General features: G+C 39.1%; 1 protein-coding gene across 1 annotated transcript in view; it reads right to left on the minus strand.

The window, feature by feature from the left end:
- The window catches only part of ALG9 (ALG9, alpha-1,2-mannosyltransferase), a 162,352-nt gene that overhangs the window by 41,652 nt on the left and 106,265 nt on the right, over window positions 1-14,435 (minus strand). The window contains exon 14 of the mRNA XM_006890770.1: window positions 10,269-10,399. Coding sequence (XP_006890832.1) covers window positions 10,269-10,399 — 131 coding nt within the window. The remainder of the gene's footprint in view (window positions 1-10,268; window positions 10,400-14,435) is intronic.

A 14,435-nucleotide genomic window follows, 5' to 3' on the forward strand; every position in this document is an offset into this window, starting at 1 on the left:
AAAGTTAGATGAATCTTGACTGAAAGCAGTGAGTACCAGAGAAATGTCTATCTGTGTTTCATTGACTATGCAAAGGCATTTGACTGTGGCTAACCTCGAGAAGAATGGGGATCCCAGAACACTTAATTGTGCTTATGTGAAACCTATATCTGGACCAGGAAGCAACAGTCAGAACAGAGCAGGGAAACATAGCATGCTTCAGGATTAGGAAAGGTAAGTGGCAGGGATTCATTCTATCTTCATACCTTTTCATTCTGTATGCAGCACAGATCATTTGGGAGGCTGGACTTTATGAGGAGAAATGTGGCTTCAGGATTGGAGGAAAACTCATCAACAATCTTTGTTATGCAGATGACACAACCTTGCATGCTGAAATTGAAGAGGACATGAGGTGTTTGCTGCAGAAGTTCAAGGACTATAGTATTCAATATGGACCGAAGCTCAACATCAAGGTAACAAAGATTTTCACCACTGGGCCAATTAGAAGCTTCATGATGGATGGAGAAGAGATTGAGATAGTTGATAACTTTAGCTTGCTTGGTTTCACAATCAACACTTTTGGCACCAGTACTCAGGAAATCAAAAGATGAATTACATTGAGAAAATTCGCTTTCAGGGACCTCTCTAGAGTACTGAAGAGAAATTATGTCATTCTGGAGACTAAGGTCTGAATATAGGCCATGGTCTTCACAATTACTTGCTATGTATCAGAGAACTAGACAATAACTAAGGATGACAGAAGAAGGATCAATGCCTTTGAGTTGTGGTACTGGAAAAGAGTACTTACTGAACATACTGTGGACTGCTGGGAGAATAAACAGGTCTGCCCTGGAGGCAAAGATTTTGAGTCTCCATCTCACATACTTTGAGTACGAGACCAGGAGGGACCAGTCCTTGGAAAGAGAGATCAAGTTTGGAAGAATGGAGGGATAGTGCAGGAGAGGAAGGCCCAGGATGAGATGGATTGGCTCAGTGATTGGAGAAATGGGATTAGGTCTGTCAGAGATGAAGAGATTGGTGCAGGGTAGGGCTGGTTTCAGAGCTAATGTCACTATGAGTCACAGGCAACTCGATGACACATAACAACAACTTAGATCCAAAACCAACATCATTGGTCCTAGCAGTCAAGATATTAAAAGATAGTGATGCCTTTGAGTTATGGTGTTGGAAAACAGTACTGAATATCCCATGGATTGATAAAAGAACAGATACATCTTGGAGAAAGTGCAGCCAGAATGCTCCTTGGAGACAAGGATGATGAAGCTTCATCTCACACACTTTGGGCATTTGTTATGGGGAGCACTTCCTTGGAAAAGGACACCATGCATAGAAAGATGGAAAGGTCAGCGAAGGAGAGGAATATCCTCAACCAGATGGATTAACACGGTGACTGCAGCAATGGGCTCAAATATGTCTGAGCTGAGGAAGGTGGTGCAGGATAGAACAGGGTTTAGATTTGCTATAGGGTTGCTATGATATGTATTCAATCAACAGCACCAAACAACAACAGTAACAACAACATATGCATTCAAAAGTTGGGCAATTCATAAGGAAGATCAAAGAAGAACGGATACCTTTAAATTGTGGTATTGGCAAAGAGGATAAACTGCCTCATTGACTGCCAAAACCAACAAATTTGTCTTGGAAAAAAGTACAACCAGGGTGCTCCTTAGAACCAAGGATGGGGAACTTTGTTTCACATAATTAGGGCATGTTATCAGGAGGTGCAAGTTCCTGGAGAAGGTCAGCATGCTTGGAAAAGTAGAGTCTGTGAAAATAGGAAGACTCTCAACAAGATAGACTGATACAGTTACAGCACCAATGCACTTGAGGAGAGGCTCTGAGGACGGTGCAGGTTTGGTTAAGGCTTCACTCTGTTGTATTTAGGGTTCTAAGAGTCAGTGTTGCATCAATAATCACCTAACAACAACAGCTACTATACGTTCTTACACTATTTTCATATGTTTTGTGTGTTTTTTTAAAATTTTAATTTAGTTTGTTTATTTTTCATTTCAATGAACATCTACAGAGATTTTGGAATTCCATTCATTCATTGTTGCACTATTTTCATATGTTTTTACATCTGCCATCTAAAGTTATAAAGTATTTAAGAGCTGGGTCTGTGCCTAATTACTTCTCTAGCCATGTGACAAGTACACAATAGATAGCCAATAAATGCTGTCAGGTATCCAAACTTGCCAAACCACCTAGCTTAATGACACAAGGAGGTTCCTGCACCTCCCTGCTGCTGACTCCTTCGCTCATCACACCCTGTACTTTTCCTTTAAAGAACTTAACACAGTGGTCATTATATATTGATTTGCATGATTACTTGTTTAATGCCAGCTCCCCCTTGCTGGTGTAAAAGGACCTTTGTCCAAGAGGACAGAGACTCTGTGTACTTTTCATCACTGTATGCTGAATGTCCATGTCACAGAGACTGGCAGTGTTAATAAATATCTGCTGATCAGACAGATGACAGATGAAAGGGCAAAAGAAAATAAAAAATGATCTCAAAGTAAACGGTAAAGAAAGCGGATTTAGACTTTAGGGACAAATATTTGAGAAACTAATCTGCTCATATTTTAAAAACAGGTAACAGACTAAATTTCATAGGCTTATTAAAGTCTTTTCTCTTTCCCAGGAAGAGCTGTTAGAACAGTTAAGCCTATAGCCAATCTGATCTGAAACCTGGGTGACTGTCACGGCAGGATGGTCCCATTATTTCTCATCGTATAAATCACAAGGGCTCCAGTGAAGAGGCTCTAAGGTGTCCCAGGGTCACATACCCCAGAGCAGTTCATGTACTCTCAGAATGCCAGCTCTGAGGCACAGCCTCTGACAGCCAAGTCTACCTTAATTGGCTCAAAGTCAGCAACACTAGATGTCACAGTGCTGACAGACAGAAATTGCTGTGGCAAACTGTGGGATCCTGCTGTTTTGGCAAGTTAGATCAACGTATATGAGGAAATGCTGAGGAAGAGCAATGTAAAAGAAATCAGCATAATTTTGAAACCCGAGGCAGCTAACTAATTAATTGAAAGGTCTGGTATTTGTAGAGTTCTTTAGAATTTAAAAGCACTTTCACATTCCTACTCTCATAATCACTGCATAAAAGAGAGAAATTATTATTGTCTCTGTTTTACTAAGGTGGAATTGTGGGACTCAGAGAGGCCAGGATGAAATTCAAAGGTCTTTTGACTCCATGCTCCTTTCACTGTACTTTGCAGACCTTAAAGTGAACCATATCTCCTCGGTTCATAACCCAACTGAATAATTTCTTTCTCAGCATATGGTTATGAAAATAATGTCCCTAGTATAATCTATGACAAAGGAAAAAAAATCCACAACGTGTTCCTCAATAACCTTGCCACCATCCATACTAAGGGCACATGCAGTGGAAGGGCAGGGACTAATCAATAAGAGAAACAAAACCTATAATGAAACGAGCTTATGGCTTGCTTGCCCTTTTGTAGTAAGCTGTGTTCAACTTGCAAAAGCTTCTGGTCAAGGATAAGCCCAGCCAGAGAAAGCAATTCATAGCAGCAACGACTTTTATACTTCCAATATAGCAACAGAGTGGGGAAGGGTAGGGGGGAGCATGAAACAGGCGCTCAGAGAAAGTCACGGGCTTCCTAGATCTGAAACTTGGCCTGGCCCTGCCTTGAAAGCATGCCTTCTGATTAAAAGGTTGCAACCATGAGCCATTCTGCAGGAGAAAGATGTGGTGGTCTGCTTTGTAAAGATGCAGCCCTGGAAATCCAATGGGGCGGTTTGGCCCTGTAGGGTTTGGTTCTGTAGCTGGGATCAGTTTGATGACAGTGGTTTTTCATGTATCTTTGGTCGTAATCTCACAGGGTTTTATTTCTTTGCCATGTTAATGGGGTATTATCGTGTAAGGGTGTCTCTTAAAGTAAGTATATGTGAAATACAAAAACACAAATTAGGCACTAAAGGAAGCAAACAAGGAGAAAATAGAGATGTGAGCCACAAAGATCAATCTTCAAGGGTTGCTGAAAAGAACTCTAGAAAAACAAGACAAGCACCTTCTCCCAGATTGAACAAAGGACTTTCTCGTAAATGGGTGTTCTGAGTATGGACGGGCAGACTTCTAACCTGTAAGAAAACAAATTTCTGTTAAAGCCTTCACTTGGGGAGTTTCTATTATAGTAGCGCTAAGACAGCTACCAAACAAGAAATTGGGAAAACCAAAACAAAAGGAAAAGAAAAAAGTCACCTCAGAAAGCCTTCCTCACCTCATTTATTAGAAAATTTGTTCTGTGACCACTGTACTGCTGGCTCTATTTGTGTACTACCAATTCTTCCTTTGGCACAAGACATGGTACGATTCAGATCTGTTATTCACAGAGATCGCCGTGAGGCTCAGCAGACTTGACAGCACCTGACAACAAATCTTCCTTTGTTAACAGCAAGTCGGTATGGAATCTGCTGTCCCTAGTTGTATGCCATCAATTCAGAACCAACTCACAGCTGATCCGCCAGTGGGTTTTCAGAGGGAGGAGAATGTCCACCCTTCTCCTGTGGAGCAGCTGATGGATTTGAATCTCGTGCCTTTGGGACTGCAGTATTAGATATCAGATTCAGGCCTCATTGTGTCAACTTTCTCAGCTCCAAAATAAAGGTACATTAGAAACAAACTACAAATAGTTATATTAATTTAAAGGCACGAAAGGGCATGTGTGATACTAAGAACTTCATGCCATCACTGAGCCCTTCTATTTAATCAAATGATGCTGGAAAGAGTGGAGGATCAGAGAAAGAGAGGAAGACCCTCAACAAGATGGACTGACACAATAACTACAGCAACGGGCTTGAACATATCTGAGATTGTGAGAAGGCACAGGATAGGGTAGGGTTCAGATCTGTTGCTTACAGAGTCACTGTGAACTCTGGTTAACTTGATGGAATCTAACAGCAACAACAACAACAAGTCTTTAAGCTAATTTTGAGAATAATTTGAACCTCCAGGATCACTATTCCATAATCCTACCAACTTCTGTTGTCTCCTACTCACATGATGCCCTCTCAACTTCCCTCCTTACCGAATCTAAAGTCCTCATTAATCCTATCACTTCCATGGATACAATCTCATCTCCCTTGCTCTTCTCATGAATTGTTAATATTCTTCTTTAAAATCCAACAGTGAACACAAGGATGTGCATATGAATATTCACAGGAGCATTATTCCAAAAATCCAAAAAAGTATACACAATCTAAATGTCCAACAACCGGTGAGTGCATAAACTAAGTGTGCATTCATGTGATGGGGCAGTATTTAGTATAACATGCATATTCTCCATTTGTTTGCCAATCATGTCCCCTCCTTCTCCAAGTACTTTTGAAAGTGTACAATGCTGATTTTATTTTCCCTTTTTTTACATGTTGCTGTTAAAAAAATTAGCATACCATGCTTTTGAAATTATCTTATAGGGGGAGAGCATGGTTGGCAAACAAACATAGAATCTATGTGCTATATGCATAAAAATATGGTACTGAGACATGGTATAACATGAATGAGACTCAAAGATACTGCAGTAGTGAAAAGAGCCAGACATAAAAATTCACGTTCTGTATGATACAATTTATATGAAATGTCCAGGAAAGGCAAATCTATAAAAACAGAAAGTGGTTTGCTAGAGATTAACCATGAGAGAGATTCTCACCTGGAGCTGGTGGTGAGACACAAGGACTCTTTTGGTGGTGAAGTGCTGTTGAGTTAATATACTATCCTCCAAATCATTGTGATGCTTGAGTCCCTGTCAGTCTGTCTCATCAAGGGTCTTCCTCTGTTTTCCTGACCAAGCATGACGTTCTTCTCCAGAAGGTGGCCCCTCCTGACAATATGTCCAATGAATAAAATCTTGCCATCTTCTCTTCTAAGGAGCATTCTGGTAGTACTGTGTCTAAGACAAATGCATTTTTTTTCTTGTAGTATTTCATATTCTTTACCAACATTAATTCAAATCCATCCATTCTTAGTCTTATTTATCTTTTTAAATTGCTAATAATGTTCTAATATGAAATTGTGGTGATGGTTGCAAAGCTGGCAAATTTACAAATGATCAATGAATTGTATGCTTAAGATGGGTAATATTTATGGTATGTAAATTGTACTTCAATAAAGTTTTTTTAAAACCAAACCATCCACCTATTTTATGGCTCACTGGTGCAGCTGGAACTCTGGTGGCCTAATGGGAAGAAGCTGTGTTGCAATCCCAAAAGCATGTGGTTCAAATCCACTCCTTGCTCCATGGGTAATCTATTGACGTGTAATTTACTGCCTCTGAAAACCTGCTGGAGGGTCAGCTATGGGTCAGTTCCAACCACCAACTGGATTTATCAGCAGCTTCAGATGCAGCGTATCACTTTTTCCTCCTGAACACATTTTCTTATCTTGGCTTCCAGAATACTATCTTCCGTTGGTTTTCCTACTACCTACTAGTGGGTCCTCTCAATCACCCTGGCTGGTTTTCCTTCTTCTCTCTGCATCTTGTTTCACCTTTAACTTCATTTACTTCCTTGACTTGTGTTTTTAAAATGGTTATCTGATCTCCAACACCTTTCCCATTGAACTGTAGACTTGTATATATCCAGTCCAGTAATTCTATTTGCTTAGCAACTGACATTAAAAACTCAAAACAATCAAAGTGGATCTTCTCTCATCCTCTTCTCAATTTATTTCACGTTCACTTTCCTGTTTTCCATTCAGGGCAGGTTCAATTTTCTGGACACTCAAATTAAAACCCTTGGAGTCAACCATGGGTCTACTCTGTCTTCCATAACTCAAATCCAAGTCAAAGGGAAAGTCAGACCATTTATATAGACCATAACTCTAACCATTTCTAACCATCTCCACTGCTCACTCCTTCATCTCTTGCCTAAATTACTACAGTAATCCCCTAAGTAGTTTCCCTGTTTCCATTCTTGTCTCCTATAGTTTATTCTCAATACTGTATGCACAATTATCCTTTTATTTATTTATTTTATTTTTATTTTTATTTTTTTTTACAATTATCCTTTTAAATGTGGAGTCTGACCAAATCCTCTGCCTTTAAAAAGTGGATCCCATTTGAGAATAAGTCTTTCAACAGCCTACAAAGGTCTCCGTGATCTGCACTCTCCTATTGTTAGCCTCTGACTGCAGGCTCTGCTTGTTATTCTCTGCTTTCACTCAGCTCCTTGTCCCCCCCCCGCCCCGTGTTCCAAGAGCCTTGCATTGGCTGTTCTCCACCAGAAACAACCAGAAAATAGCCACATGGCTAACTCTCACTCCTTTTAAACTTTTTAAAAAATATCTTTTTGATAAGATATTTGACCATTCAAACCCCCAGCTCCAATGAAATTACCAATCCTCTCATAATTTGCTCTTTTTTCTTTTATCTTCTAATATATTAGAAAATTCATTACATTTAATGTGTTTCTCCCCTGCTTACCCCCAAACAATAAGGTCCACAAGATAGGGATCTTTGCTTAATTCATGGGCATATCAGAAGCATATGGAAATACAGAACAATGAAGCATACAGAAGAACATCACAGCCTCTCAAAAAACTGTTGAAAGAAGCCCTACTCTCCATGATATGACAATGGCTCTCCCAAGAACTCGCTATCAGACGCCTGACAGAATGGCTTCAGGCTAGAGAATTACTTAAGCAATGATGGTGGGCTCCACACCCTATCCTTTAGAATAATCCTAAAATTAAGACAATTTTTTAAACTTTTTCTCCTCAGCCATCCTTCATCCTTCCAAATGAGAACTTCCTAGGAATTCACTGAAGAGACTTTAGTCTAAAAGTACAATGACCTGTTCAACTTCTCTAGCTAGCCAAATCTCATGCTAGTCTCAGTTCTGAGACAACTCAGTGACGTAGTGTCTAGATCAATGTCTCAGTTTTCCTGTTAGTCTTGTTTTGACTGAACCTGCTTACAGTAACTGGACTCTTTTCTTAGGAAGAATCAGCAGTATATCTCAGTTCCAATAATTAGGGACCCTTTCCTTCTCTTCATAGTTCCTGGTACCCAGTTCCATATTATGATTTCTTACACTTAAATCTGGCAACCTGTGCTTATTTCATCTTTCTGGCCCTGAGTCCCAGTTCCTATTTGTGAATTACAGATTTGCCTTTCAGGACCCAACTCTAATCTGTGCTGCTTCCTAGATCTCTCTGATCTTGAAGTCAGCCCATCAGATCTATCCTGACATTCTTTTTAAAAAAATTTTATTACTAATTTCAATGAAAATTTACAGAGACTCTGAATTTCCACTCATTGATTGTTGCACTTTTCTCCCCTCCCAGCCCTCCCCCCTAGTACACTACCCTCTTAGAAAAGTAAAATAAAAATCCTTCCCCCAGGTCCACTTCACTATGCAGCCTTCGATCTAGACTCCCACCTAGATCAAAATACCGTCATGACAAAAATACCTAATCACATATCCCTTTAAACAGTTTTCTCCCTCATCTGTTTCAAGGCAGTATACATTATTTAACCCATCTTTCTCAGTATCCCCCACCAACCCTGAGGTCAGTCCTGTTTTACAACAGTGGCACCATGCAGTATTGGTGCTTTTGTGACTGAGATATTCACTCAGCATAATGTCCTCCAGCATCACCCATTTTAAATAATATTGCATGAGTTCCTTGTTTTTCAATGCAGTATAGTATTTCATTGTGTGAATATACCACAGCTTCTCTATCCATTCGTTTGTTGATGGGCACTTAGGTTGTTTCCAACTCCTTGCTATTGTGAACAAAGCCGCAATAAACATGGGTGTGCATTATCCTGTCTCTGTTTACCTCGACTTCTGCCCACCTTCTAACATAGGCAAGCAGTATATCCTGACTCTCACCATTAATGCAGCTACTTTTAAAAAGAGCCAAACAAAGCCTGATACACTCAGTCTCTCTAATGAATCTTTAAAATCTGTCCCAGCTCTCTTATTTTTATTTGAGTGAAAATTCACAAATCATATTGTGTTTTCATTCAATAATTCATAGACATTTTGTTTTATAACACCAATTACAGGTGATTAATGTAATGAAATAATTATAGTATCTGACTGGATCTTGATCCTAAAAATAATGGACATGAATATGTTGTGGTATGTACGATCAAGTCAGAAGTGACTTATAGCTGATCCTCCAGTGGTTTTTCAGAGGCAGTAATTAGGAGTGATTAGGAGCTTCCTAACAGTGTCAGAACATTCTTGGTTAAAATAACTGACGTAAGTTATAAAATATGAATCAATGTTTAATATATGCCTACATTTTCTTGAGAGTAAATTTACCTATTTTACTTAGACACTTTTACTTAGATAATAACAGAACTTATTTTACTTTCTGTACCTTGTTAAAGAGAGTAATCTAGCATTCCTCAGGAAACAAGAGAACAATGGCTAGTAGAGCCAGCTAAGAACTAGAAGTTATTTGATCGAGAATCCAATTTGTACCCTCTAGGGGAGTAGTAGTCTGTAGTATGTTATGTTGCTACCCACAAGGTCATATGTCTTGATCACCACCAGCAGCTCTGTAGGAGAGAGATGGGTAATCTCTTCCTGTTACGACTTACAGCTTTGGAAACCTCGTGGAGGGTTGCTATTAATGAGTCAAAACTGACTGAGTTTGTTTTTTGAGTCCTAATAAAAGAGATGCAGCTTCTTCCTAGTGTGTGTGGAGAGGAAAGAGCGGGGAGCATGGGTATTCTAGCGGCTTAGTGGTAAGGAGATCACTAGCAACCCAAAGGCATGTGGTTCAAATCCACCAGCTGCTCTGAAGGAGAAAGATGAACAGTCTTCTCCTGTGTGACTTACTGCCTCTGAAAAACCACTGGATCAGCTATGAGTCAGTTCTGACTTGATCGTACATAACCACCACAACATATTCCTGCAAGGGGCACTGGTGGTGTAGTGTGTTATGGATCAGGCTGCTAAGAGAAAATCCATCAGCTGCTCCACAGGAGAAAGTTGGGCTGCATGCTCCTGTAAAGATTTACAGGCTCGGAAACCCAGTGAGGGCCACGATGAGTCAGCACCCACTCATTGGCAAGAGGTAGGTTTTGTTTACAGTTAGTATACACCCTTTAGGTACACAGTTCAAATCCACCAGCTGCTCTGCAGGACAAAGATGGGCAATCTCCTCCCATGCACTTCACTGCCTCTGGAAACCTGCTAGTTCTGCTGGTTCTGACTCAATGGTACCTAACAACAACAACAACAACAACAGTACACCCTTTGGGATTAATGCCACATACCGGGAAGCATCAAGGAATGGTCTGTAGGCCAGGCTGATCCATTCTTCTCTATTGGATGAATATTTTGGTTCTCGTGGTGTTTCTCTCTCAGTGTCCAAATCCACTAAATAATGGCATTTATTGATATCAATCTGCAAAAAAGAAAAGTCAACTCTTCATTAGTAACTATGAACCTTTCAGGGTATAGAACATCAATTATATCCCTAAGAATTTCCACAGGGTGGTACAGGAACAAACATCCAAGCCTTTAGACAATTCCCACAATGTGCTCTGTGCTCTCTTCTCTAGGATGAGTGTCTAGAGTTGGAGGAGTATTATATAGGCTGCTAGGAGTACATGTACTCAGTCAATGAAATATAATCTATATCTGTACGCTTTGAGGAATCTGACCGTAGTTTGGGTTATTTTTAAAAATTTTATTATTTTGTGTGTGTGTACTGTCAAATTGGATCTGACTGGTACAGGAGGAGATTGTCCCTCCTTCTCCAGCAGAGCATCTGGTGGATTTGAACTGCATGCCTCTGGGATTGTATATAGTTTGGGTTGTTAAATCTCTCTTGCCCTACAGACATTTCTGAAGCCACCACGAGGCCATAGCTTACCCCTGAAAACCTATATTCCACACATCATTGCTCCCTTCTAAGTGATCACCTCTTATTAAAAGGGTAGAAAGGGCATGACTAAATATCAATGTTAATATATGAGGAAGCCCTGGATCTTCTTGTAGCATTATATAACTTATACTGCACATCACAGGTGGTACAGAAATATCATGCATATCATCTTAAAAAAATTCAGAACTGAGACATTGAAACTGCCTCTGCAGCAAAAGCTAAATGGTAAGTATAAGCAAAATCATCATCATTCAATCAAAGGCACTCAAAGAAATATTTATACATTTCATTTAAAGCCACATTGGTACTATGATTCTCATCAAATTAATGCAATAGAATAGGCTACAAAGGATGTAGGGTCATCCTGCTGTTTAGTTTTTTTCTGACTGTGGTCACATTCTTTTTTTCTTCTCAAAGTCATCAGAATATTTAACAGCTATAAGGGAATTTTTTTAAAAAATTCTTTTTAATTTTTCAAAGTTAAAAATATTTTAGATGATCATTTACAAACAATACTGATTTTCCAATCAATCATTTATAAACAGTTTGCATTATAACATTAATTACAATACCTACAATGTGTAACCATCCATTTATTCTGTATTACCTAGACCTTCATCTATTTTCTTCTTCTTTTTTTTATCATTAAATAAGTTTAATATTTAAAGTCCAGGAATACCTAAATTGTTAAGGAAGTACACTTACAAATATTAGTAAAAAAAGGAATATTGTTATTGTTAGATGTCATCAAGTCAAGTAGAACTCATAGTGACCCCTTGAAAAAGAAATCTTAATCCTCTCCTAGTCTGTGCTGTCCTCATTATCCCTGACACGCTTGAGTTCATTGTTGCAGCCACTACCATCTTGCTGAGGGACTGCCTCTCCAAGCTTGATACTCATTTCCAAAGAATAACTTCTTTTTTTTTTTTAAAGAATAACTTCTCCTTGAAATACACCCAAAATACGTGAGAAAGAGCTTTGTCATCTTTGCCTCCAAGGGGCATTCTGGCTGCACTTTCTTTAATGCATGTTGTTTGTTCTTTTGACAATCCCTGGGGTATTCAGTATTCTTCTCCAATAACACAGCTCAAAAGCATCAATTCTTCATTATTCATGAGACCTTCATCAATCTTAATAAATGTTGACTATTTTTTCCCCAGTCCCCTTTGCCTTTTTATCCATCCCAGGTAACCATATTAGATCGAATGACTGGATATAAACCTTTCTTTACCTTTTTATAGTAATGATCTTATAGAAAGTTTGTCCTTTTGTTACTGACTTTTGCTTAGCACAATATCCCCTAGATTTGTCCATGTTATGTAGTGTTTCATAAATTTTTCATTGTTTTTTCAGTGCTGCTGAGTACTCCATTGTGATAATGTAGTAATAGTTTTTTTAACCATTTGTCCATTGATGGGTACTTGGATTGTTCTCATCTCTTTGCAAGTGTGAATAATGCAGCAATGAACATGTTGTTGTTGTTGTTATGTGCTGTCAAGTTGCCTGCAACCTATAGTGACCCTATGTACAGTAGCTTTGAACCCTGCCCTGTCCTGAGCCAGTTTCACTAATTCCAACACACCAACCCCCATCACCCCAGTTACTGTTATCAATCCATCTCATCCAGGGTCTTCCTCTTCTGCGTTGTCCCTCAACCCTTCCAAGAACGATGCCCTTCCCCAAAAACTGGTATCTCCTGGCCACATGCCCAACGTATGTGAGACAGGCTTCAAGATCCTAGCCTCCAAGGAGAAACTTGGTTTCACCCTCTTCAAATCAGACCTGTTTCTTTTCTTGACGGTACATGGTACATTCAAGACTCTTTCCTAGAACCACAACTCAAAGGCATAGATTCTTTTGTCATCCTTAATCATTGTCCAGCTTTCTTTCTTTCTTTTTGTGTGTGTGTGTTTTTTTGTCCAGCTTTCTGATGCATAACAAGACCATGGCCTGGATCAGGCACACCGTGTTCTCTAGACTGACATCATTGCTTTTCAGTACTCTGGAGAGGTCCCTGATAGCAGATTTTCTCAATGCAATTCGTCTTTTGATTTCCTGACTGCTGGTACCAAGAGTGTGGATTGTGGAGCCCAGCAAGCTGTGACTGTTAACAACCTCAATCTCTTCTCCATCTTTCATGGTGCTTCCAATTGGCACAGTGGTGAAGAATTTCTGTCTCATTGATGTTGATAATAAAGACTATAGTCCTTGGCCTTCTGCAGGGAGTGTTTCAGGTCTTCAGTTTCAGCAAGCAAGGTTGTGTCATCTGCATTACATAGGTTGTTGATGAGTCTTCCTCCAATCCTGATGCCACATTCCTCCTCATAAAGCAAATGAACATGGGTGTACAAGTATCTGTTCATGTCACATCTCTTTTTCTTTAAGATATAGTAATGAGACTGCTGGGTCACATGGTATTTATACTTTCAAGTTTTTAAAGAAATAACAAACTGCTTTCTTCATTGACTGTACCATTTTACATTGCCACCAGCCCTATAAGAAAGTTCCAATCCCGCCATGCTCTCACCAACATTTGTTGTTGACTGTCTTATTGAACTTTGCTATTCTTCCTGTTATCTTCTTGTTTTCATTTGCCTCTCTCTAACAGCTAATGATCTTGAATATTTCATGAGTTTGTCTACTTAGTTAAATGTCTTTTCATATCTTATGCCCATTTTATAACTGGGTTATTTGTTCTTATGTTAGAGCTTTCCATAAAATTTAGAGATGACACCTTATCAGATGTTATTGGCAAATATTTTTCCCCAATCTGTAGGGTTGGGTCCCCTCTCCCTATAATTTAGAGAATTCTTCTGATACACATAAGGATACACATTAATTTCCAGAAGGTCCTATTCATCTTGTTTATCCTCTGCTAAATGTGCAAATTTTTTGTTATCTTTGACAGTCTATTAATGCTATAGACTAGGGATCCCAAGTTTGCCCCAGTTTTTCTTTGATAATCTTTACAGTTTTAGGCTTTATGCCAAGGTTCTTAATCCATCCTGAGTTAGTTTTTTAATATGATGTGAGATATGGGTCCTACATAAATTTTCTGCAAATAGATATCCAGTTTTGCAAGCCCCGTTTGTAAAAGGGGTTGTCTTTCTCCCATTTATTTCAGCTTCTTCTCAAAGATATGCTGTCTATTAAAAAATCCTAAGGAAAAAAAATCCCTCCTCTATAGTTTCTAAAAAATAAAACAAAACATGTAGGTGGAAAATAGACCACTAACACAGTCAGTTTAAGAAAACGTGTTTGGAATCAAAGAGGAGGGAAGAGAAAGAATACTTTTCTCAGCATCTTTTATATACCATCTATATTACATATTGCAATATCAAAGCCTCTCATGGCCTAGTAGTAAGAAATTGTGCTGCAATCCAAAAGCATGCAGTTTGAATCCACCAGTTGCTCCGCAGGAGAAGAATGAGCAGTCTCCTCTCATGTAATCTACTGCCTCTTAAAGCCCACCGGAGGGTCAGCTATGAGTTGGTTCTGATTTGACAGACACAACAATAATCATAAAGAATTACTATTCTTGATTTATCAATGA

This window comes from Elephantulus edwardii, unplaced genomic scaffold, assembly GCF_000299155.1.
Source record: "Elephantulus edwardii isolate Elephantulus edwardi_28Jun2011 unplaced genomic scaffold, EleEdw1.0 scaffold00093, whole genome shotgun sequence".
Classification (NCBI taxonomy): Eukaryota; Metazoa; Chordata; class Mammalia; order Macroscelidea; family Macroscelididae; genus Elephantulus; species Elephantulus edwardii.